At 39.8% G+C, this 27,301-nt stretch overlaps 1 protein-coding gene across 1 annotated transcript in view; it reads right to left on the bottom strand.

Annotated features, from left to right (window-relative positions):
* Positions 1–898: 898 nt before the first annotated feature.
* The window catches only part of PRKN (parkin RBR E3 ubiquitin protein ligase), a gene marked incomplete at its 5' end in the record, with an annotated part of 536,136 nt that continues 509,733 nt past the window's right edge, over positions 899–27,301 (bottom strand). The window contains 3 exons of the mRNA XM_026080011.1: positions 899–1,432; positions 5,864–5,981; positions 23,240–23,326. Coding sequence (XP_025935796.1) covers positions 1,323–1,432; positions 5,864–5,981; positions 23,240–23,326 — 315 coding nt within the window. The remainder of the gene's footprint in view (positions 1,433–5,863; positions 5,982–23,239; positions 23,327–27,301) is intronic.

Here is a 27,301-nt window from a genome sequence, read left to right as displayed (position 1 = left end):
GGATTCTCAGCTGGGAGTCTGAGGCAGTCAAGGAAATACGTCAGCCAGTGTGCCCAACATCTTTGTACTCGCTTGCGTTGTATTCAAATGAAAAGAGACAGAAATAAAGCATAAAATTTTGACTACTTTATTTATTGTATCTTTTTTCTCCAAAACCAAGTTGTACAAATCGTTACATGTCACATTGATGTGGACAGTACCTATTTCATTCTGGAGTAAGACAACAATGTAAAGCCCATGAAACAGTAAGATTGTTCAGGCAAAGAGATGATATTAAGTTTTGTCTTACTGTGTTAACTTTGTAAAATTAAAGAAGCCCCCTGCCCCACATTGTCTGAGCTGTGAATATATTTTCAGGAATATATCCATATTCTAATTCAATTTCTGAGAATGATGATGGAGAAAATAACCCCAAGAAGTCTCCTCCTCCCTCCTCTTGCCATGTCCAAAGTTTTGCTGTAAGCACAAGAAAAATGAAACCCTGTGAGTCTAGCTTGCGTAACACTTAATCAGACCCAGCTACTGAAGCAAGAACATTCACAGTTAAAGCTGAAACTGCATCCTTAACTAATCTTGCAATAGTAATATGGTCTGCAATGAATATGTAAGCAGATTTCATGTCATGTTACAAATGCATAAGCAAAAATATGGCATTAAACTGGATGTTTCTATGACAATTTGGTTTAAAAGCAAGACCCCTACAGAAAGCCTGTTGGGAAGGAACCCTGAGAAAACTTTGAAGAACCACAGTCTTCCCTCTGCAAAAAAATTGTTAAGAAATACTATCTCAAAGTCAAAAATTGTTGACTGAGAAAGAAAGTGGTCATAGAAAGAGTTGTTAATGCAGAGAATCTCCTTTCCTTACCCGCCCCCCACCTTGACACACACACACACACACACACACACACACACACACACACACACACACACATGCAGGCTTCTCTATCTTGTAAGTGTTATGTATTCCTGACTGTAAATATCAGCCAAATTTCCTCATGGTAACACTGTTGTCTGTACTGAGAGAACACACAAGTACAGGAAGGTGAAATTTAACCCTCTTTGTACCATGATGAGCAAGTCTGGTGATAAAAACAATTACTCTTTTCACTTAGTGGATTTAAAACCCTTGGCATGACTTCAGTGTGATTTTGGTATGACTTCATATGCAAGAAAGCAAAACCAAACAAACTGGGGCCAACTTCTGAACTCCTTGTCCCTGAAACCACTGGGTGCTTTGTTTAAGAAAGGAGTTCAGAATTTGACCCCAATGAGCGCAAACTCCAGCAGCTACGACGCCGGCTGGCCTCAGTGCCACGGAGCCGTTAGTCGAACCAGTGATCTCCCATGCAGGTTCTGTTCCACTCCAGGCCGCAGTTCCAGCACCACTCGAACCTGCACTGAGGGCGAGGACACTTCATGTGCATGCAGCCACCTGCAAGATGATAGGAAAAAAAAAATGGCTTTGGTACTTGGAAAATACTTCAAAGAGATGTCAATCAACTATTGACTGTTTTTAAATTAACTTCTTAGGCGTTCATTTATTAGCCAAGGAGAATATTTAATAAATGAGAATAACAAGGCTGAAGAATACTTTTCCTGGACTTTATAAAACCTGTTACTACCTCTTTTGTTTGGATGTAACCTGCTGGTCGCACTTGAGGGACTGCAGGAGTAGGAACTGCACTTCTGTCTGACCTTTGAAAAGACTGTGCTAGGGACAGGGGAAAGCAATCATGGAGACAGCTGCTCAAGGATAGTTTACCCTCATCTAGTTGTGAGCCAGAAGTTGCTCAAAATTCAATTCTTTTTTTGAATTTGGATTGAAAAGCTGAGAGATATGCAAAGAGAATTAATCAAGATACACAGATTTTAATGGCTGACTGCTGATTACATCAAAATGATACTAGTAATTTCAGTTTACTTGATCTTCTTTATATCTAAAGCAGCCTTTTGATCACATCATTTCCTATGTGTTGTTTCTTACTTTCCCATACTGCGAGAGCAGCTTTAATCTCACTGCTCACAGCCCTCATCAAAAGTTTATTTTGTAATATATAAAACATTAACATTGTCAAAGGTCATTACAGAGATGTACTTCAAATGGGAATTATGTTGCTTACCACACAAAGAAAGCTTTTGTATAATTCAAACTAAAATAAAGCCATGCAGTATGAAGAAATGCTGATAACTCTTCTTCTGTGAGAACTGTAAATAGGTTCTCCAGATGGTGATAGGATGTACAAGGCTTGTGTATTCTCTACTGTATGACATGTTACCATTATACAATTTTTCCTATGATGCTACTCCAGAATGATCCTCAGAAGGTAAAAAGAACAGGAGACACAAGAAGTGTGTCACAGGAAGTGATCTGTCAAAATAGGCCTATCTGCTTCATCTGACAGAGGGAGGGAGCTAGCTGGGATGGCCGAATTATGCCTTTGGGTAAAAGTGGTGCAATTTGCTGAACACTTTGTCTTGTTTAAACCTAAGTGTACTAAAGACCAGCCTCCATGTTACACTTCACTTAAAGTTCAGATCCAGTCCTCTCTTAATGTTCATGTTAAGCCACCACTGGATAAAATGCATCTCAATCATGGAGCAGGAGCCAAAGCCTAACAGCTATCTTCGGTCAAATGCGTGCTCTACCCTGACAAGCCACGATTCATGTTACTCCCTGCTACACAGCAACTGAGATCAGCAGGCAGGGCAGAGAGTCCCTCAAGCAACATGGCCTACAGCTTGGTGAGTACAACCATCCTCTGAGAGATGGGGATGTGTGTTCAACCCCACTCAGGCTGTGCGAATTGAGCTGGAGCGTTTCACTCTTTCACTTAGGCTATTACAGAAAAGTTACTGGCATATAGCAATACACTATATTGCCTATAGAAATATAGGCTATTATAGAAAAGTTATTGGCGCCACCACTGTTCCTTGTAAAAGACAGTGTCCACAGTCACATGTGGGAAGGGAAGGCACAATTATGCTCTCGTGTATACTCAGTGAACTTCTCCCAAATGAGGACTGTTGGCAGATTGCAGTGTATGATAATCAGCCTCTGGACACCAACCGTACTTGGGCAGGAATGAAGTGCACCGTTAGTTACCCCGAGGCACAGGCAGGAGCCTGAGGAGCTTTAGAGCTACACAGACACTCAGGGTGGTTAGGCATTGCCAGGGCTGGTGGCAGGCAACTGCAGCTCATCATACTGGGCAGACTGTTCAATCACACCTACCTCCTGCCATAGGCACCAAAACCATTTTTTGGAACTGGTCTTGCGTGCTGTCCTGGTGCAATAAATTAAACTGACAGTATGAGGTCTCTGCTGCCCTTCTGCTCTTTTCCCTCCCTGTGTTTTCAGGTCTGGGGGGAGATATCCTAAAAGTATGTGTTACGGGTCGTTCTAGTTGAATAACTGAGGTATAGAAAAAGGAGATTTCTGAACACAATCTGACTTTAGATTAGATTGAACTGTTTTGCTTGATGATTCCCTCCAGCACGCCTTCTGTAAGCATCATTTTTCCAGAGCACTTGTATATCTGTCCTGATCAGTTCTGGACTGACAAAGGAACTGATGTCTTCACAGCAGCCAGGCTCACTGAAGAACGCCTCATTTTCTGTGTTTGCAGACAATGTTGCATTTCCTAGAAGGTTTGATAGTTTGACTTCTCAAGGACATCTATCATTTTTGTTCATAACCACTCAGTAGTTTTCACTAGTCAGTAGGGAACAAATTTAATTTGTAAGTGGTGGTTTGAACAGTTATTTTTCATGTAGTGTAGTGGATTCTGAGAAAGCTCTTTATGCCAAACAGAGTTCCAGCACAGGTAAAACTTGCTGAGGAATACAAATAAAATAAATGCTGCTGAGATGTCATTTCTTTTTTAATGTCAATTTTTTAAATGGATGCATGTTTTGATAGAATGTAATAAACAAAGATGTTTTGTTAAAACACATGTTAACTATCTTTTTATCTTTTGACTCAGTGGAATTTGCTATCATAAATATATGGCTATTGTTACATGAAGAACAGTAGGCTGCAGGCAATTTACAAAAGTCAACCTGGAAGTCGGAATGTGCAGTAACCATTATAAAAAAAAGCAAGCACAGCAGACTTTAAGCTTCATGCCTCGATTCACAGAATCACAGAACTGCTGAGGCTGGAAGGCACCTCTGGAGATCGTCTAATCCAGCCCCCCTGCTCAGGCAGGGTMACCTAGAGCAGACTGCCCAGGACCGTGTCCAGTCAGGTTTTGAATATCTCCAGGGATGGAGACTCCACAACCTCTCTGGGCAACCTGGTCCAGTGTTCAACCACCCTCACAGTAAAAAAGTTTTTTCTCATGTTTAAATGGATTTTTCTGTGTTTCATGCCCATTGCTTCTTGTCCTTTCCCTGAGAAGACTCTGGCTTTGTCTCTTCTCCCTGCCATCAGATATTTATAAACATTGATAAAATTGCCCTGAGCCTTCTCTTCTCCAGGCTGAACAGTCCCAGCTCTCTCAGCATTTCCTCATATGAGAAATGCTCCAGTCCCTTAATCATCTTGGTGTCAGCTAGGGATGTCCATGTGACAGCTGCCTATAAATTAACAATAGAGATTCTGTGGCACAGTGTAAGAAAAAGAAAAGGTCCCTGCACTGTTTCCAGCCTGACCAGAAGCTTTTCTATTTAGCTGTGCACAGACCTTACATATGAACAGTTGCAATTACTGTCTATTTCTAATCCAGTTCAAACTTCTGGTTTACCAATCTGTTTTACAAGTCTGTAAATAATTTCTTTCTCACCTACCCCTCTCTTCTTTCTTGCTGCCCACCTTGCTCTCTACACTTTGCCAAATCTTATCTCACCTTCCCACTCTTGAATTCATGCTTTCATAAGTTCTGCTTCTTGTACTTGAAGAAGTCTCCCACTTTCCATCTGCCAACTGCCTTCTTTTCTTTCTTCAAACACCAGATTTCAGGATTTTGTTCTATTTAATAGTATCTCCACAATTTTCCTGCCTGAAGTGTTCTTTCTTATGGTTTGCAGAAGTTCTTGTCTGGCATTTTTCAAAATCCCATTTGAATCACTGATGCCAAGGAACCCAGAAGCATCCTCTATACTTACTATTCATATAATATAATTTATTTAGGTAGTCATTTTAAGATAGTTTGGTTAGTTCACATTACTACAGTTAAATCTTGGAACAACATGTACCTATAGGGTACAGTCCATTTGCTGTTGCTGTTCTCTGTTCTAATGACCCCAGAGCCAGTAGATTACTTTTCTTCCCATGTGTTAAGTATTGATTAGTGCAACCAATTTCTCAGGACTCATGGTTTTTCCTCTGACTTGCTCTTTCACTGTAGGCTTTTCTCTGGGGTGAGATTCATCTCATCTAACTTCAGATATATTCCATATAGTCATCTACATCAGGACTAATTCTCCCACACCCTAATTTTAGGTGCAGTTCTTCTGGCCTGCTTTAGACACATGCTCTATTTTAGCGTGATGCAAGTTTTGCTCTACAAATGTCTATTTTTTTTCCATTGACAATGGAAGTTGTTTAGACAACTAGCTGAAAATTCAGTCATATGAATGATTTTGACACTCAGGGCTTCTCTGTGCCTTATTTTCCCTGTTTATAAAACAGCTGAGTTTTTTGTGAGACTTAATTAGTGGCTTTAGAACTAAAAGTAGTTTAGATTTAGTGATTTCCAAGTAATTCAGATATAGTGGCAGAGGGAAGAATCTAGCTCTGTGTGCTCGCCCTCTCTTGACAGGTCCATAACCATATGCATCTGTATACATGCATATTCATATATTTATATTGTAAGATTAATTTTAAAAGACAAGTAATAACTGGTAACTCTAATAAATTTACCATTTTTTTCTACTGGAATATGGCAGTTGGGGCATGGCTTGGTTGTTTTCTTGATAGTTTCTCTAGATGCCTCTTCCCAGCGGGCTTGCACGGCTGCATGTTCATCAACCACATATCCCTGCAAAAAGAGAGAAAAAAACCTGTGGCACAGCACTGAAAGGCTCTGCTGGGACACAGTGCCTAACCTAAAACAATAATTATTTACCCAGGAGAAACAGACAGGAGGGGCTGCGAGGCCCATTAGGCTGGACTTTGTGTTTTGAAGCAGGAATTCTGCAGCTCTCACAAATGTATTTTCTGCCGGTGTGCACGACGCACGTGTTGGGCTAGGCGACAGGCTCGCCCTCCAGGCACGGGGCTGTGGGGTGGCCAGGGAGTGTGTGCCGTGCTGGGTCCCTCATGCAGCCCACCACAGCTCAGGCTATGTCCTCTGCCCTGCTCCCTGCCCCACGCGGCAGGCAAAGTATGAGGACACAGCAGGCATCAAGCTGTGCTGCAAATGCACGAAGACAGGTAAAGAAAGCAAAAGGCAAGGCAAAGCAGGAGTCAGACGAACCCTTCTGGGGTGTGACTCTTAGACACCAGTCTCAGGGTTTAATCCCTTCTTGCAAGAAAGGCAGAAACACCACGACAATGCAACACTTTTATAGTGCAGAATGGTGGGGGTCTCTAGAAGGAAACTTTTTCATAATAAAGCATATTCCTTTGTTTCTGAGGTCAGATTTCATTCAAACATAAACCAGCATAGACTTCTGAGGCTTTGTAAGGCACAGAAAAGAAACATAAAAATTCTGGAAGAGAAGTAAAAAGAAACTGGTGAATAATGAAAACACCTATCTCCCCAGATAGAACAATACTGACAGAAAAAGTCATCATGAAGAGTGTTTTAAAGGGGACTTTGGGGTTTGCCCTATTTATGACTGGGCCAAAATTACATAATCTACACAAATGTCCTACTTGGCAATTTCCTACTTAAAATGCTAATACAAGGACAAAAGAGATGGCAGTGCCTTGAATAATTTCTATCACCCAGGGTTGGAAACTATGTGGATAGCAACTATATACAATGTATTTAGGTCTCAGCCTTGAAGTCCTGCTCTATCTGTTTGTACTGTGGGTTTTTCAAGTGTGTGGGAACATTATGAACTTAAACTAAAGCCTATCATCTGTAAAAATTCCTGCAGCCTCTTTGTGTTTACACATTCCAAATACTTGTACATTGTTCTATGGATAAACTTTTTATATTTATTTACATGGATTTTTAAAAAATATTTATTTGTAACAAGACAGCAAAAGGAAATTGGCCCAAATTTGCAACATGTAACACAACTTTCTGTCCTATTGATTTCTCCTCAGCTACTAGAAAGCTTGAGACCTGTTGTGCTGTCAGTGCATGAGACCTAGATTTTATTCCTTGGCTGAAGTCACCAGAGTTAAGATGGAATAACAAAGAGCAACATCTTGTGAAATTCATTTCTAGCTCATCTAAAGGCCATTGTGACAAGCACCTTAAAAAAATCAAGCCAGTTTTAATCAGGAAATCTCTAAAATGTGTTTATGCTATTATTCTTTTATTTTACTACATAAATTAGTCTCCTCAACCTCTTAATTCCTTTTGTTGTCCTCGCTTAGTTCCAATTCTGCAGTTTCCAGCATTTTTGATGTAGAGGTGACAAAAGTGAACAAAGTCTTCTCAGCTCTGTCCCTGCTTCTGGATAGGGAGTTAGTACAGCTCAGGCTCTGCATGCTGGTGAATTATTCAGCAATTTGGAGGGAGGTGCCAATATTTTATATTTGTGTCTCAAGCCTGACTTTTAAGAAAGCCCAGCAGCGTGCAAACAGCAAAGCAGAATTCTAGGGCCACTGCAGGATGCTGAGCAGTCTCCTCTCATGTACAGCAGTACTGTTTAAAATGACCTCTGCAGAATGGTACATTAGCAAGTTCTTGGAAATAAGAAAAGCTACTCAGGCTAATAGCAAAGAACCTGATCTTGCAGAACTATTGATCTTGCAACACCTTGACCTTTAAAGAAGAATGACTTCAGGGAGCAATCTGCACTAACCCGGAGAGGCCTGAACACAAGGTGAGGACAATGGGGAGCGTTAGACCTGTGCCTCASTTCATCCAGTGACAGGAGGAAGATGATGTTCGTTTCACCTGGCTGTAATGGGAGTTAATCACTTAATGTCAGTAAAGATGATTCAAGATAAAAGTTACTGTAGCAGTGAAAAAGCACATTACTACTATTTTCAGAATAATATCTACACAGGAAGATCAGATATACTTTTAATTTTTGTATTCAATCCAGAAGAGCTTCACAGTGCCTGTTTTTCCCAAACAGGCCAAATCCAAACTGTATGATTCAGTACTTCRAAACATACTTTTTCCACAGCTTCATGTATTTGTTGTGCACTAATAGCAAATGACACTGAGGCAAAATTTCACATGCCAAATTGCTAATTTGATTTGTATAAAGATATTTGATCTTAGTTTTGAAAACAAATACAAACTTGCGAGAGCTTAGAAATAATTAAAATAAAGAAGTGTAAACCACACATATCCAAGTCACTGAGGAAGAACAAATTGATGAAAGCAGCAAAGTACATTATCATATTAATGTTTTCCATTGCAAGAATTCCAGCATGAAATAGATGCAGCAGCGTGATAATTTTCAGGCAAYCAGAGCTGAAACTTCCTTTCTATGCCCAGTCTCTTGCTGAATGCAGTTAAAAACTTCTTGCTGCAGAAACAAATACAGAGAAATGGTACAGAGTGACCTGAGTCCCTCTGATTCAGCAAATAAATCATACCATACTGATCAATCAGCCTCAAGCGTTCATGTGCTTTACGTAGCGCTCCAGGTACAATGACTGCAAGCTTGCATATATCTTATCTTCATTTTTTCCTCAAGTGACAAGGAAAGTTGCATGACAGTGCCAACTTCTCAAAAACATTGAGGACTGCCTCCATATTCTTCCCTACACAATCCAGATGAGAATAAGAAGTATTCTTCACAATGGTAGGATGCATTACCTAGTGTTTAGGACCAGAAATGATTATGGGAAATGAACTGAGGGAACTCAATTTCCTAAAACAACAGTTTAATGAAAACAACACATTTTATGCTATCACTCAGTCACATTTCAAGCTTTTCTCTTCCTGCCCCTTTTTAAGCCACTACTTGATACCACACCCATCAAGCCAAAGACAGAATCCACTGCTTTGCTATTATCTTTGGCAATGCTCTGATCACTAACTATCTTGTGCTTGAAGAACAATGCAGAATGTCACTATAACATGATGAAGAGGGACTCTGATTATTTTAACACTGTGATTTATGTCTGTCAGAGCCCCCGGGAATTGCTTCTTACGTTCACAAAACCATCCGGAGGATTTTCAGACAGTCATGAGTAAGAGTTACTCCATGCTAAGAAATGTGGCTGTTCTACCCCTCTTCACCTTCCTTCCTCCTCCAAAAGAATATTTGAACAGAAAATCAAGATCTTTTTCTCTGCATGAGACAGACAGGGGAAAAATGAAAGAAACTGATCAGTTGTAGGAATAAAAAGATAAAAAATATATAGAAAGGTTTCTAATTTCCAGTTTATAATGCCACTACAGCTCTTCTTGTCATGCATTATAAAATTATTAAGGACTTCTGAAGGTAATATGGGCCACAATACATAGAATGTCTTACTGTGAAATAACCTAGTAAAATGCATCAGGGAATTCAAAATCCTGCTGTTGAATAAGTATTTTTCTCCATGATCTTATGTGCACTCAGTCCACGACAACATAATTTTTTTAATTTCAGATTTTTATTATCAGGCTGAGCCATAAGGAATGAAATGAAGAATCAAGATCCGTACCAAAGAATTGGATTTTCCTTTATCTTCCTTATTCAGGACCATACTCTGCCAACAAAGGGACTTTTTTTTTGGGGGGGGGGCAATACACTTGAAAGTTATCTCACTGGTCCTACTACAGTGCAAGAACAAACTCAGGTTTGCAATGGTAGCAGACACTAGAGTCCTTGATACTAGCTTATGTGTTCACTGCAGGACATGCATGCATAAGTGTAAATCAGAGAACACCAGCTAGTAGGTTAGTAGGTATCAAATCCACATTCTGCACTGAATCACAAGGGATTTTTCACTAGAAAAGAATCTCAGAGAAAAGAAATCATGGGTAAGGTGTTCATCTGGAATAAGCCTGCAGTTTGTGTGYGTGTATATGTGTATGTATATACGTATATATAGATGCCTCACAGATAAATAWTTTTCAGAACTGGAGGAAATTCATGCCTGACTTACTCAGGAGGCACAATTCTAAAAAGGAAAAGTTCTTTATTACTGGTGTCTATTTAAATCATCATCTTCCATCTAAGCTAGCAAACCTAATCTCCTTGCCAATCACTGAGCTATAATAGACCAGGTCTATCAATTAGAGGTTGCTCTCATGTTATTTGGCTTGTCTGATCTCAGATAAGAAGCTCAGAGATTCCAGCTGTGCATCACATGCCAGCTCATCTAGGACAGGAGCGTACGATACACTTGTGATGCCAACCGCACACAATATGCTCTAGTTCCCTGATTATTACAGAATATTTGTCACAGCTATCATGAAAAATTACTAGATTCCCTCCATGCCTCTTTGTGATTCATCCTTTTTGATTCTTAGCTGTGCTGCAGAGTATGACCAGGAGTCAACACCCACAAGCAACAGGAAGCTCCAGTACGAGCTGTTGCAAGCGTTATTCAACATCCCTCTGCAACATCCCCTTAGAGACACAGGGGGAAAACTCCATCTTGGTATCTCTGGGCCACACTGAAAGACACGTTTTTTTCCAAAGGACTCAGCATAGAAACAGAATGGAAATAAACCTAACAGGGACAAAGAGACCGCTGAGCACCATGCCGCAATATAAGAACGTGTACATGGAAAGCTCTTTATGCAGTTAATCAATATCAGGCACTACTGGAAAAAGTGCTACAGAGACAAAAAGCATCTTGAAATAGAAACAGAGCATCCTTCTTAAAGTAGCATCTCATTCAGGTAATAGAGTATACATCAACTGGTCAGCAGAATACATACAGCAAACAAGCATATCTGTTCACAGTCAGCGACTAAGCAATACCATCCAATAATATTGTAATAACATTTACTGAAAAACTTCTTGTCCGCAGTATTGGGAGCATAACATGTATAATGTTCAACTCAGATGTCTGCTGTATTATATACTGTCTTATGTAACCACACTCCTTTTATGATGATGCTTATTTTGCCTATTGTAGGCAGCATCTAAAAACTGAAAACCCTTGATTCAGAATACAATATGAAGCTGTAAACATTATATTTCACTTAGCTTTGGTGAAATGTAGTTTCTGGACTTGCGCTTGATTGTTGCTATTTAATTCCATTCTGATAAGCAAAAAAGCTGGCCATGCATAATTTTAAATAATGTATCCTAGTGTAGCTTTATTTTGATCAGAAACACTTGGTGTTAATTTTCTTTGGAAATTATAATTTTTAAAAAATAAATTTTGTAAAATTGTGACTTTATGTGAAATGCAGCACTTTGAAAAAGACTTAAATGTCTCAAAACAGCAAATATTGCTCATTTTCTAGCATGAATGTGAGAACAACTGTGGATATCTGGAAAGGGTTTGAAAGGAAGACAAAGAAGAATTCATTGCACACAAAGCAACATTCAGCTCACCATAACATTTAGATTAACAGAGCCCACTAATTATTTTGGGGTAGAGATCTAAGCAAAGGCAGTTTTAGCCTCATCTGTTGCAGCATGATCTATAAGGGGTGGTGACAGTCCAACTTTTATTTCTTTTGTTTTCTCAACTTCTGCTGGGCTGTTTTATGAATGTGTTCACATGAATCAACCTCCTGTCACACTTACTGGTGCCTTTTATTTTAGATGTGGGGAAAAAAACAGCAGATGTCTAGGGCATTAGATAGGCTAGAGTAGCTTTGAAAAAAATCCGTTTTTAGAGTCATTTAAGAGACACAAAATCTCACAGAGGTGTTTATAGCTAGGGAACTAGCTAGGGGACTTTCTCTAGGATTCTCGAGAAAGATTTGCACTACTCAAAACACCAAAAGGTGGTTATAGATCAGGAACAGGAAAGATATCCATCAGTGGGAATACATTTCATATCCAGGAAAAATAGAGGTGTCAGTAGCACATTGACCCAGTTAAAGTCAGATGAAGCAGCTTTGAGTGAACCAATTCGTCTGGTTTGCCTAGGGAACTCTATATTAAAAAAAGAACTGCTTCATAATGACAACAATTAGCTAAAATCAAAGTTCAGTGATATACACACGGTATTGTATCTGATACAAGATGGAAGAGAATTTTACCAATGACAATCCTGGAGCTCTGGCTGGTGACACTGCACATCAAGGCTCTCACTCTGCATGTTGGGTCTGTTCAGATGAGCCTGAATTAGATTCAGGTAGCTAGAGAATACTGAATTGGCACTGTTCTAAAGCAGAAAATCTAATCTAATACAGGTCATTTTTATATAAGTGTTTTCCACCAGTGGAATGAACAGCATACCATCTCCAGAAAGTGGTAACATAGCTGCAAATGACTGTCAGCTTAATCTCATAAACAAAAGCAACCTGTCACATCTTTTTATTTTACTGCTGCCCAAAATAGGAAAGCTAAATTTCTCTCTCTATAGTTCCCATCTATTTCTCATTAGACAGAAAGTAAAGAACTATTCTCGAATTTCCTCAGTGCATCTTTATTTATAACACAGAGGTTAATTTTACAAGGACATTTCCTGGTTATAGTTATTTTTCTTGTTCCTTTAATTAGGCATCTGTGGGTTGAAGTGTCCTGTGCCTGACATTGTGAATATATCACCTACTAAACCCCTGAGTCTCAGTTTCTTTCCCTATTTGTACAAATCAAGCTAGGTGTGCCTTTTTTGTACAGCCATATTTTATTTAACTTTTTAAATTTATCTGATGGAAAAAAAATCAATGGTCTAATAATAGATATTCCACATTTCATACTGTGACTCAGGACTCATTGAAGGATGTTGTGTATGATGAACCTCTTGACTAGCTTTTTCCTTCACTAAAATGTAGTCAAATAATTCAGATCTTTTGTGGTCAGCATTTGCTGTTTAGCATTTTGATTTTTTTTCTTTTTCCAGTAAAGAAAGATGTTTACATAGAAATGCTGCATTTTTCCTCATTGTTACTCTTGCCTACAGTACATTATTTCAAATACCTCATCTCTTTTTTTCCACTCTTCTAAAAGCAGTAAGAAAAGTTTGCTGAAATAGTGAAGAGCATTTTTGTAATGGATATTTGCAATGTTTTAAAGCACAGACACAAAACAATGATAACAAAGACCTGATTAAGAAGGTCACGTAACTGTGGAATCCAACATAACATATATGTTTTCCCTAATAACTCACTCTTCACTGAAGATTCAAAAAGCCTCCCACTATAACACYGTTACAAAAACCAATACAATGCAAATAATCAGACCTATATGATCGCGTAATTTTGTCAGCATTATTGTTTTTCATTACAATTTAATAACTGTATTGCATAGTGTTTTTTCCTTCTACAACAAGACTGTAAGAAATACATTACATCAAACCTGATTTGCATGAAGCATCCACTGAACATTTATTATCTTAGCATCACAATAACATCACAATCACACAAGCTAAGGATATTTTGGGAGAGGTTTTGTTTAGGAATTCCACATTAAAATCAAATTCTGAAATAACTCTTGCTCTCAGTGGGCTGGTATGTTCTGCTGAATAATTATAGCAAACTGCCACCTACATAGAGACCAGGCTTCACAACTTTACATGCCTGCTGGGAATCTACAGGCAAAATAGCATAGCAGATTAGACAGATGTTGTTCAGTGGAGAGGAAGAGAAGCCTGGCCAGTAATGTCTGTCAATTTTATACCACCTACTGGCAATTTTGGGATCTGCATAATATGAAAATGAAAGGATGGGAAAGGCTGGAAGCTCACTTGCAGCCCAAGCGAGCAGGGAGCCTTTCCAGGAAAGGCTGAACCCTCAAACTATGGCTAGGGCTGCAGTCAGGGCCCAGTGGTGTGTACTGATGAACAGGATCAGGTCTGGAAAAAAATTGCACTTCTAAGTTTTGCACTGACTCAGCAGGGGCTTTGGCCATCTTTTGGTTTGGTCTGGGTTGCTGGGCTGACGGGACTTCTGGGTGAGCTGTATACTGGCAGTAGAAGAAAAGCTAAGTTAATATCTGGATCCTGCATCAGCTACTTGACTATGGTAAGGGCAGGGACCAATAACAAAAACTAAGGTTGGATTTGAAGATGGTAGGCTTGGGAAAAGGCTTGGAGATTTGGGTGAGCAAGGCTTCTAATTTAGAGTTAGATCTGGGACAGGCAGCATCCCACAGGTTTGGAGTGAAGTTGAAGTTAGGTTTTATAGCACTAGCTATAAACTTTTAAATAGCTTGTAGGTTAAGGTTTAGAACATGTATCTTTGTAGCTCAGCAAAAATGGTGTTGCTGTTTCTTGGAAGAGGCCACAGGCTTGGTGCTAAGCCAACACCACAGGCCTCAGGACCTGTCAGGCTTTGTCTGGACCTGTCTTGACCTGACTGGAGATTTGTTTTATCATGTAACAGTAACTATCTAATAGCCAGGTGACTATTATTTTGCTTCTGCTCTAGCTTTTGCTTAATTTTGTATAATTGTGTGGTGTGACGATGTTATATGTATTTTTGTAACAAATAGATAGCAATGACAAATACAGGTATTCYGTGTAGAATGAACTACCTGTGATCCCAGAATACAGCACAGAGGAGTAAAGGCATGGGATGATATCAGAGCCCTTGAAAGCATGGACACAGGATGATACTGAAGGCCCCAGAGCTATAAACAGCTCTGCAGTGGTCAGTTACCCAAATGCAACCTCGGGAGCTGGGCAAAACCAGTTGCAGGGGTGACAAAGGGAACAAAGAACAAGTACCCAACATGCGTAAAACACACTGTAGACAGTAAATTTGGATGCAACGTGGACTTGCAGACCAATGAAGAAAGAGTATTTTAGCAACCATATAAAAGTGGTCCCAAGCAGATCCCATAGGGAGGAGAAAAAACTATCAATACCAACAACATGCTCCTCCAAGTAAAGGACTTGCCATGCCAACCACTATCTCTGCCCCATTGAGCCCTCAAGTTTCAGACCCACAGGGGCAGTGGGACACCAGAGAAAGGGTTGGATACTAGAAAGTTTTCATATGCCTATTTGAATAGTATGTAATTTGAACTACAAGTGCTAGTATCATTTTAAAGGGACTAATAATAGTTCTTTGATTAGCTTGCTAAGACTCTGGTAAAATTAGCAATAAATTCTTTGACTTTGCGTTTACAATGACACTGTTCCTAAATGAACACCTTTAACCCATAGTAAGATCTTCAATGTAACCAGCTTGTGGGAMTTCACACAACCTATTCTGCAACCTGTGCACAATAAATTGGTAAAAAGCAGCAGCAGCCAAAGAGGTAAGTTTAGTGTTGGATTTTGCCAGGTCATGAGTTTTGCAGGGCTGAGGCTACTAGAACTAGCTGAGCCAGGATTAAGGCTTGGGCTAAGACTGGGCAGTGGTGCAGATTCAGGGTCAGAGAGGTTTAAGGCTGGAATGAGAAGGGACTGCTATTTTACAGTGGCCACCTAATATTTACAGCAGGTGAAAGGAAGAGAATGGGAGCTGTTTAAACTCAGTATTGACTACCCAAGTCCACCATCCATTTTAACTGGTAGGAGTTACTGGCAAAATCCAGTAGACAGAACGGTACTTGAATGAACTCTTCCTCCAACTCCTGGAGCTGATACACACTTCCTAAATGACAACTAGGAGTGAAAGCTGGTATCMGGTATACTTGGAAGTTCTGTTTTGCTTTTGCACCATCCTTTTATAACAATATGTTTCCAATTTTGTAATCTAGAAAATAGATTCTTTTGCAAGGCCAGACTGAATATGTATATTTGTCCCTTTAAACCCTGTCTAAATGTAAGAGCAAATTCAGTGGAACTCACACATATGAGACATACCAGTTCTCCAGAAGCAACAGTTCTGTATTAAAAGTTGCGGGTGAACAATTTCTAGGACCCCTGCCATTTGAGACAAGTTAAAGAATCTCAGAGACTAGAATTAATCTCCCCACTGGACTCTAAGGGTTGGTGTGAGAGTTGATATTGCTTGGTGCTAGTGTCTTTCAGGCAAAGAACTGGCAGTACAGGAACAGCTTATGACTTTGGATTCATTCTAGTAAGGCAAAGGTTTTGCATAATACCAACAGGGATTTTCAGTATGAGTTTAGCCAGAAAGGCCAAGCTCAGATGGAGATGAAAGAAGGTGAGAGAGCTAACATTAGGGTTGTGACTGGGTTAGGATGTGCTCTGACAGGATCTTAAGAGCTAGGGTTGGAGTTTGGCACAGGAGAGACCAGCTGCTGAGCTTTAAGACTTCAGCCACAATGGATGGTCTACATAGGCTTAGGTCTATAGCTCTTGCTGGGCTAGGGTGAATGCTGCAGTTTGTTCAGGTGAAATGAACTAGACCTACATCTGGATCCTGCAAARGTTGCCAGACTGGGTTTGGGGGTTATGCTACCAGGGTGATGACTACAAGCTACTGGAGGGATTTGTGTACAGCTGTATTGTAGAAATCCCTCATGATGTTAATTTATTCTCTTTACTAAATTCATTGCAACGTCTGAAGAAGCAAAACTCTCTAACAAGCTTTACCCTTTTTATATCCAAAAACTCATTGGCTTGGCAGGACAAGATAATCAACAGATAAAACCATCTCGGGAAAAACTGATCCATAGAATTATTTATAACCCACTACATCCACTTTATGCATAAATTTTCTCAAACATATATGTCTCTATGCCCCATGTTCTATTGACTCACTTACCTTTGTGCCACTTTTACATCAATGTCATTACTATTGCTATTARAGTTTAACCTTGCAGGTGTCTTATCAATGTGCCCAGCACCAAAACAGCCCTGGGAGCTAGGCTATACATGTTCAAATATGCATTCACATCTTYATTGTCCTGTTGCTAGTGAGCAAGAAGATTCATTACATTTCCTGGTAAAAAGCGAGCTGCCTAGAAAGGTTTTGTGCTGGTGAAGTTTGCCTAATTTTACACTGGGGACTTCTAGAGAAAGCTGGTTTATGTCTAGATTTGCCATCAGTACAGACTGTGTAAATGGGTGAGGTAAAAAGGGGCCAGGAAGCTTGGTTTTGTGGTATAGATAGTAGAGACTATGGAGTTTTTCAAGACCTAAATCTAGCTGGAGTCCCTGTGCTGGGATGAAGGATAGGGTTAGGGTTAGAATTGGGGTTAGAACTATAGCCTGAGGGTTACTTTTATCGCTGTGTTTCTGTAGGTGTTGCTGTATCAGGAAAAGGATTGAGGTGGAAGGACTATGTTTAATATAAAAGCTGAATGAGATCTCTTACCTTTGGATAACAGAAATGTTAGGAAAGGAGTTAGGAGTTGATTTGACACAGGTTTAAGAGTTAAGTTTGGGACTGAAAGCAAAAAGAGGCTTCCTGAAAGGGTTGGGATCCAGCAGGAGCACCTGTCCAGGCTTAGCTCTGAGCTGGCAGAGGTTACTGAGTTAAGATGAATAAGGTTAGGGTTGGATTAAGGATTATCAAACCAGAGAACAGAGATTCTAATTAGAACTACAGTTAGAAGGGGTTGCAGAGATCCATTTTGGACTGTTACTGGTATCAGGAGATTTTAGCATATGGAAAAACTTGGGTTATTTCTGGATGTGAGCTGGCTAGAACCACTATCAAGGTACACCAGTGAGTCCAGAGAGGTCTCTGTCTACAGTCAGAACTGCTTACAGCAAGAAATTAACAGGATCAAGTTTAGGATTGGCCTGAGACACCACCCTCGGGTTAAGGCTAGCATTTACAAGAGTACAGCGATGGCTGAGGAACCAGGGTGTCTCCAGGTTCAAGAAGCAAGGCTTTTTACTGGATCTAGTGAATGCTGCCAGAAAACGCTTAATCCTATTGTCAATCAACTATTAGATTAAGTTTGGACTGGCAGTAGTTGCTGTGTTAGGGAGGTCTGAGGTAGGATTCAGAGTCTGGGCATGGAGTTGTGAAATCCCCAGCAGGCAATTATGAATTAGGATTACTGATATATCCAGGATAAACTGCCAGAGTTAGGTCAAGACTATGAGTTGGGTGACAGTCAGGATTTGGGATCATTTCATTAAAATCCATGTTCTAATTATAGAAGGTGTCACTAGACAAATGCTGATACCAGACAGCAAGCACCAGCTAGACTCATCTCACAGGGATAGATTTAGGCCTGGCAGGCATCACTGAAATGGAGTTAGGGTTTTGGTTCAGTAGGGTCCCTTATAATCTTTTTAGGGTTGGACAGATAAGGATTCCTAGACTTTACAGCGATTTAGCTGATGCAGGCAAATGAGACTCACCAAGTTGTTTCAAGAGCTTTTAAAGACAGAAGTGAGTTATGGGCTTCTTTGATTTTCTATCCTTTTCGTGAACAGAGAAAGTTGGTCTGACACATAAGTTATTAAAAATGTCAATGCTGCCAAAATATATGCTGTATGGGACAAAACTGACATTACTTTCTGGAATAGTGCTATAGTCCCAAATAGAGCTATTTTATGTAAAGGTAGTATTTATTTACCCATATACCTATAATACAATGTGCWTAACTGTCTTCTCAATAGTTTTAGRATGTCAATGAAAGCTTAATGTCATTACGCTCAGTTTACATTTTTGAAAAGAGATACCAGGCAAGATGCATTTTCTATGCAGTCACTGGGAGGACAGGATTCCGAATTATTTTGCCCAGCAGTTGAAAAAGATTATACTTTTCTATTTGGTTAAAGACTCGCAGGAGATCTGTTTACCACTGAAAAGAAGTTTTTATGATCATTTGCCTGGAATTATATTTATGTTGTAGAGGAACTCCAGCATAGTGGATTAGTTGTAGGAGGTTATTACTCACCTGTGAATTTGGACAGATTATGCAATTTTCACACATTATAGCCATTAAGATTTAAAAGGGCAGCAGTTGACACTCCATTAGCAAGCTTTTTTGTGCTTTAGTGGTTTGCCATTTCCTGCTTTATGCATTTTGAAAAGTGCACACTTTGCTAAAGTGCACACTACTGACCTGAAGACTGGAACTGCCTTTTCAAACACATACAGGTATTTATGTAGAAATTTTCTCCTTAGTCAGCAAAAAGTCATTTGTTCAACATTTCATTCAAAAAACTATGGTTGCTTCCAGTAACTATAAAGTTAGTTACCACCTTTACTGTGTCATTGATTCCATCATGTACACTGTACATTTTAATCCATCAAATACGATTGCTTTTAACACCCCAACCTTCAAACAACTCTAAGAAGCTGCTATAGCTTTTTTAAAAAAAATTGTTGCCAACCAAAGTTGCCAAGAATACATTTTCTTTTCCCTAAAATTATGCCGTTTACACACTAAGATGCGACATAATCAGTCCTGCACCAGCAAATGCTTAAGCTGAGCATTTGATGGCTTATCGGGGCTAAAAATGGATACTTTAGTGGATACTTTAGAGGACATTATCCATCCCAATGCAATATCTATGCATAGGCCTGAAAGACCTTGATATACCAGTATTTAAAGCTAAGTTATCCTCTGTGTGCCTATCCCTGGTTTTGCCTTTTCTACCCCAAAGGGCAAGCAATGCCCTCTAACTTCCCACCTTTATAAGTTTCAACCTCCCCTTTTTTATGGATAGCCTTAAGCACCGTACATGGCCTCCTGCTTTGTTTCTCTTGCATCCTGTGGCAGTGACTGCCCTGTTCCTTCCTCCTGCCAACCCACCCCATGTCCCTCTGGCATCCTCACCTCTTCCCGGTTCCCTTGCCTCTGCTGCCTCCCCTTGGTCTCAGGTTGCCTCCTTACTCCTTGTGACACTTGGCCCAACACAGCCTCCCCCTTGGCCACCATCCTTTCAGCCTTCTGGACCCTCCTGCTGTCCCATGTCTCCTCACAGGCCTGGCCCCTTTTGTCCCTCTTCCTTCTCTTTCTGGAGCTCCCACCATATTGCTAAAAGACCACAGGCAAGTGGCAGTGTCTTAGGGTCTCTTTGCCATCAGCGCTTGGCTTTCACGGAGACCCAATTGCCTGTGTATCAGCCTCCACCTCTCTCCCTCAGGCCTCCCCTTTTCTCAGACCTCCTGACATGCTGTCAGGGCACTGCCAGCCTCCCTGTTCCTGCCACTCCCCAGGCCTCCTGGGAAATATATTATTCCTACCTAGAAACAGATGGTCAAAGATAAAGCAATCCTTCCCCCTGCCCTAACAAACAGTACAATATTAGAATTTTGTCTTTGACTCACAGGGTTCTGCATCTAATAGGGAGAGGGCCAGAAGGAACAAAAAAGCAGAAAGCACAGGTGGGTAAATGTCTACATTAATTTCAGTGAAATAGATGGAGTCCACAATGCCCTTCTTTCCATATATTCCTCACAAATATGTTTTGTATGCATGGTACATGAGTGTTGCACGCAAGACAGCTTTTTAGTGATGCTTTCTGGATGAAAACAACATCTCATCAGCACTTTGGCCTGCATTATTTTACCTAGTTTTCTATTTGCTCTGCTGTTCACACAAAGCAAGGCAAAACATTCCTTCAGTAGTACATCACCACCTTGTGGAGAAAATTAATTACTGCAACCCTCTTAGTTTCTAAGAGAAAAAGTACGCTGGCTGAAGTCAATGAACTCCAGTTTAGGCTGGAGCCTAAATGAATTTTGAGTAGTTTATGGTCTTGTCTGTCTGGGGTACTGATTTGCACAGTTGCAGCAGGTATTCTGGGACCGACACTTAGCTATTCAGGAACTGCTCTTTGAGAGTACAGGGAAGTTTTTCAGGAACAGCTGCTGTGTTCACTCTACATTGGAACAGCTATACTAGTCAACTTTCCTAAGTCAACAGATCTACTAGGATGCAATTTATGTGCTAGAAAATGGACCAGATGGATGTAGCACAAACATTGTCTCTCAGGTGAACACAAGGCAACACACAAAAGTTTAAAATAACCACTTCTTCCTAATGTCTTCTGACTTTTCCTGGTACACCTTTATTTTTTGCCCTAGAGCGTGCAAATTGTACAAACTCTAACTTCCACACATCCAAGTTTGTTGAAATCAGTTGTAAGGTGCCATGACTGGTCAAAGCCTTCAGTAATCTAAGCAAAACTGAATTTAAATCTCRCCAAGATGAGGGGCAATGGCTGAGATGACCTTGCCATCATTTGTTGACAGGTAAAAGAAGAGAGGGGAGCTTGGATAGCACCCTGAGGAGGGGTCAGCCATGTGGAGGTGAGATAGCACTTCCCACGGTGACTGACTGCTGGAGGAAAGAGGAGGTGACAGCCAAGAGGGGCTCCCAGGCCATGGGAACCATCCCCCTGCTTTGACAATCAATTAGGTATGACAAAAAGTGACGAGTTGTCACCGAGTTCTGAATGAATACATTACTGAGTTTAATTCACCTTTTCTGGACCAACTTTTCAGACTGCCTGATGGATGAGGTAATTAATACAGATGTGGCTACTTTCTGTCTAACTTTTCAAAATTTTATTTGAGAATCACAAATGACTTTTTTTTTTAATGGCCAACAATAGCATAGTGGGGATAGTGCTCACTGTTCATGTTGAGACATATTTAAGTTTTATCTCTACTTAATTCAGATAAGACATTGAACCTTGGTCGCCAGTTTACCAAGGCTGTTGGCTATTTTAGTTTAAGTATCTCTCAATTTCTCTGTTGAARCTGTTTTGTTTTTACATAAATGGTAGCTGGAACAGTGTTGTAAGGCTACTGCAAACAAAAGGAGATCTTTCTTCATAGAATGTAGTTAAGGTGTGAAACTCCTTGTCACAGAGTACTGTGAATCCTAGAAGTATACATGGCTTCAAAAAAGGGATTGCACAAATACATGGAATAAAAATTTGCTGGTAGCTAAACACAAAATACCACATCTGAGTCACAAATCACTAGAGGCTGGGAAAGTATTCAGAAAATGGGGCATCACTGTACTCTTGCACGCTTCTCTACACATCAATGCCTGATGCCTAGCTGTGAGAGACAGGGTACTGAGCTAGATGAATTTTGGGTCTCATACAGCACAACAGTTTTTATGTTCCAGGGCACCAGAGGTAGATGTCATAAGCCACTAAGCTACAGACTGTTTAATTCTGGCTCAAAGAATGTTTATTCTTTGTACAAAGTAGGAGAGCTTCAATAAGAAAGGTTAAAGAGAACAGCCTCTACACAGGGCATAGCCTCGTGCAGGGTTCCCAAAGTACAGTAAATGAAGCATCTAATGGGAACACATGGCAAAGCTTCCCAGCGGGCCCCAGCTCCCTCCCAGTCCCTACATAAGAGGCCCCAAGAGCCAGCCCCAGAGAGAGCTTGCCTGCAGGTCTGCACATGAGCTGCACATGCGGGGCAGACAGCTGGCTGCCAGCCCCCTTTGGCACCTGCCCACAGCCCACGTCTGTACGCTGGACTGTGTGGGGACTCAGCAGTCAGGTCTCCTCCTAGCATCAGACATGTCAGACATTTGAATCTTAGTTTTCTGTTTCCTTGGGGAGCACCCCGGCCATCAATGTATGAGATATTTAGAGGTAATCTCTCCCATTCCTTGCACTCTTCCTGCCCCCCCCCCCTTTTTTTGAAAGACTGTGGTTTATTTTTCATGGAGAACAGAGAAAATGGAATCTCAAAAAAGAAAAATGTTGGGTGAGAAAAACTATTTTCTGTCCAGGTCTATGTACAATAGGTACAAAATTATAGAGCAGCCTAGAATAATGACCACCTAACAGCTTCCAGCCTAGGCAATTCGTTTTTTATTTCTCTAAGCTAAAATATAAACTACCAACAGCATTTTCAGCCTAGGCTATATAAAAACCCCTGCCATTCTGTCCAAACCCATATGCCTTCCTGACTAATGCACTGAATATAAGCTGAARGGCAGCAAGACTACAGAAAGCATTTCAAAGATGCTCACATTGAATAGCAGACAACCTCAAAAGCCCATTGGGAAGGCCTTTTCTTTATCAACTGATGTCAGAGCAGTGTGTGTTTCTGACAGAACTCAACTGCTCTATCAGTCAAAGTGTATGAAATCCACAGCAAAGCCAATTCGGCAACTCCAGTGACTGGAGTAATTCAACATGAGCATAATTGCTTTTACTTAGGATTATAATTAGGACTCATTTGACAAATGCTGCTCTAGCTGGGCCAAGGCCATAATGAGTAATGGGGTTCCCTACCTTCTGGGCCACAGCTCCCTGCGCGCTGAGAAGAGAGCTGCACTCCCCTTCATGGTACTCTTCTTTGCATTGATGGCAGAACACAAACTGGAAAACAAACCAAAACACACAAATCATAAAAACACATTAGGAATATAGACAGCAGATTACTATCATAGAGAGCCATACAGCAAATGAGCTCTTGCCCTCCTCATCCCCTTAAATTCCCATAATCCTCCTAATTATGCACCTCATTATACAATCTGATCATTAACACAACAATTATGCAGTTATTATGATACATTTCTTCAGTGAAATAAAATAAATGTCATTATTAAAAATGGGGTTTTGGTATATGGTCCATTTTGGAACATAAAGTCATACTAGATACTTCTGGGTGTGTTTCTCATACAGGGAAATCTATTTATACAAGAAGGGTGTTGGCTGAAACATGCAGTTCTGCTTTATAGTGTTTACTAATGGAAGTAGTGTATTTGTATAGTTCTGGAAAGAACACATTCTATATGGAAAACTATTACTGAATTTACTAGGAGATGATAACTTTATATAAGTCATTTGAAATATGATTTTATAGCAAATTGTATCCTTTCCRTGGACTTTTATAGAGCGGTTTAAAAAAAATCCATAGAAAGAACACAATGATTGGTTACCTACATGGATTTTAAGGGACTGCCTCTAGACCCTTATTGCATTTCTTGCAATTGTTCAGGTTTCATCTTCCTTAAATTCTATTGTTCTTTGCATAAGGGTTCATCCAAAAGTAATGTCTTTGCAGAAGAGTAAAACAATTGTCCATCCCTTAGGTTGAGCTGCCACTGCTACCTAAACTGGTTCATATGTATCAAGTTTGATGCATTTTTTTACTCTAAAATGAAGATATCTGTCTTTACACGTGACAAAATCTTTGACCCATCAATGCTGCATTAATTTCTATGTCTCTGCAGGTAAGAGAAAAAGTCAATAATGTAAAATGGGTCTATCTTATGCTGTTCTAAAGCCATGCTGTCTTGATACACCTCCAGACTCTGAAAGATCTCTCACCAGTGAGCAATTTTGACCGGCATTATAAGCGAGACTGATAAAACAGCCTTGATTTTTAGATGCAGAGCTGCATTCACATGTAATGAATAATGATATCCGGAGGACATGACACTGGAACATTTGTCTGCCACAAATACCATCTTTTGCAATTTCATTTTGAACTCTTTCAAGCCTCATTGTCACTTTCATAAGAACCATTGAAAATCATATTTCATTGTCATGCTAAAGAAACTAGACTTTTATGAAAAGCAGCATTATGAAAGTCCAAAAGGGTTGATTCTGTTATTCAGAATGTCAGGGAAATTTGGAGTGGAGGAATGGAGGGAGTGTTTTATTTTCCAGTGATATCAAACAAAATCACTGGTTTGCTTTCCTGTCTCTTCTCTTCACTGTTTTTTCAATGGTTTAAAATGTTTTATTTTACTTCAATTAACAGCGATCTGCTAATTCATTTGTGCTTGCTAGCCAACAGTTTGATGAAGGAGGCACTTTTGCAAGGTATGTTGTATGAGAGGCTGTATTATTACATTATAATATCGTTTAATAACAACAACAAACTCAAAAATTTGCACTAGAGTAGTCGTAGAGTGGTACAGTTTCAGCCATGGTGAGCACTGCCCAAACACATACACAGAGGAACTCTCTCGATACCTAGCATCTCAAAGACGTGTTATCACTTAACAATGAAGGTTGTGGCCAGGCTTAAGTGTGCTTCCTACCATACGTGTCCCATTCTCTTTTTCCTTCCTGACTTTTTATTTCTTTCTGAACACATTTGTCTGAAAATATTTGTCTGAGAGGATTTTGTATACAGTACAGTTGCTATAACTGCCTTATCACAAAATGCCTCAGCTTCCTTTTCTCCCTCTCCTTTCGCAATTCCCTCCCCTCTCTCTCACAGTTCTCATGCAAGTGCAATTTTGCACATTTCATAAAGCTTAAAAAGGGGGAAATACTGAAGAAAGAAGAAAAAAAAAAAAGGACACATATTTTGGAATGTAGYCTGCATCCCGTTCCTATTTATTATAAAAATGCTATTCATAAACTCATGCTGTACTATTAAAAGGTGTGATATGCAATTTCTCATTATAGAGGCCACTTTTTATGCTTACTTTTAACATAAAATATCCTCAGGAGCAAGATCACAGCGTTGTTTAACAACACTTTCCCCATAGGCCTGCTCTACTGGAAACATTCATGACTCTCTATATTATGACAATTTTATATTCTGTAAGTAAGTCCATGACAGATCCTGTTACATGCTTGTGATGAAGYCTGATTTTTTTGGTGAGACAGGTACTCTTTTCACATCTTAATAGATAATGGATGAGATGTAAAATCAGTTTTGTGGCAAAAGAATACCCTGGAGGATGATCAGTTTTTCAGAATAAATAAGCATCTCCCAAAAGAAATGCATTAAACACTCCATTTTTACGGCAAAGCATCCGTCATAAAGAAAATTCATGTCACTTACAACAAAGAGAAGTTTGTGATACGTTCATTCATTTTTTACATTCAGACATGGAAAATATACTGTTTCAGGAATGAAATACAGCAACTGCAAAAATGCTGTCAGTTAACCTGTACTTTGTGGCTTCATTAATATTAATAAAGTTATTTTGCCCATGGAAAGAAAAGGATTTAAGTTGTTTAATCAGGATTTAACACTTTTTCATAAATTTGATATTAGTATGTGTTTAAAAATTACTTTAAGGAGCGTAATTACTAATAATAGCCATATTTTCTCTCCTTTATTTGCCAAGAAGACTGGCAGATTACTGTGATAATAACAACTGTTCAAGAACTTTGTGTGTTTAGCACTTACTGTTGCTACCCTTGAAAGACTCTTTGGTTGGAAAACAACCAAAAAAAAGAATAAATCCCAAAGGTCTCAAACCTACCCTCTAGGTTTATGCATTAAAATGAGGATTAGCAGGGAAATCCCCAAAGCACTTAAGGGATTTAGGCACTGGAAATGAATATAACCTCTGTGTGTGCTATTATGGGCTTTTGAATATCTGTAAAAATGTATGAGAGGGACCTAAGAAGAAATCCTGAACCAAGTGACCTCAGAAAAAGAGGTATTAAAAATATCAACAGGGATCCAGATCCTGTTTTTAAAATGCCCCAGTCTTTATGCTCATTCAAACAAAAGGCAAAATCAGTCTGAACTCTGGCCAGTTTTATGCAATTGAAGCCCAGAGCTGACTTTTGCAGTGCTGAGAGTGATGCAGAGAAAACTAGGGTGGTGGAACCAAGCTATTTTCTCAATTATTTCTGACTAGGCCTTTCACAGTGTTTTAAGTTTGGAAGGGAGAACAGAATGTAGCACTTATTTTGGATGAAAGGAAAATGACTTTATATTTTACATGCTAAGTGGGCAGGTTTTTTAGAAACAGGATTCTGCCATTTCCTTTTTCATAACTTTTCATAGATCTGCTTTTCCTTGGACTGAACATGACACCTCTCATTCTCTCTCTTGCTAACCGCAAACTCCTCTTCTTTGGTCTCTAGCACTGATAGTGTCTCCCTGTTATACTTGTCAAATGTTACTGTTAAAATCATCTTTCATCCAAAATACTTCAAATACAATTCTGCCATTCCTGAATCCCTACAAAAACCTTCAAGTCTGAGCTTCCTACTGTTATTTTTAAATTACCCTCAGCTCAGATATTCCCTTTTTCACTCTTACCTCCTTCCATGAGTCTACATAGCAAAATGAAGGCAAGGTTGTAGTGAGGTACTCATAGCCAAAGTTTAATCTGCAGCACTATTTGTGCACTGCTAGGGGCTTCTGTGTGAGCTAGTGACTCAAGTATATACACAGATTTCTTACAAGGCTTGTGTAATCCATGATGAAACCTGGGCTGCCATGTTTTCACTGCTACAGCTATCACTATTAGCTAGACTAAAGACAGATTAAGTATGATATACAGTTTGGCCAAAGCGTGTCTTCCAAAAAAGACATTCACGTTTAGATTAAAGACCGCAGGTGAGAAAAGATCTATTCATACCTCAGGT

This window comes from Apteryx rowi, unplaced genomic scaffold (genome assembly GCF_003343035.1).
Source record: "Apteryx rowi isolate R43461 unplaced genomic scaffold, aptRow1 scaffold_509, whole genome shotgun sequence".
In the NCBI taxonomy this organism is placed as follows: Eukaryota; Metazoa; Chordata; class Aves; order Apterygiformes; family Apterygidae; genus Apteryx; species Apteryx rowi.
The sequence above is the reverse complement of the archived record's forward strand: the minus strand, read 5'-3'. Positions and strand labels throughout refer to the sequence as shown.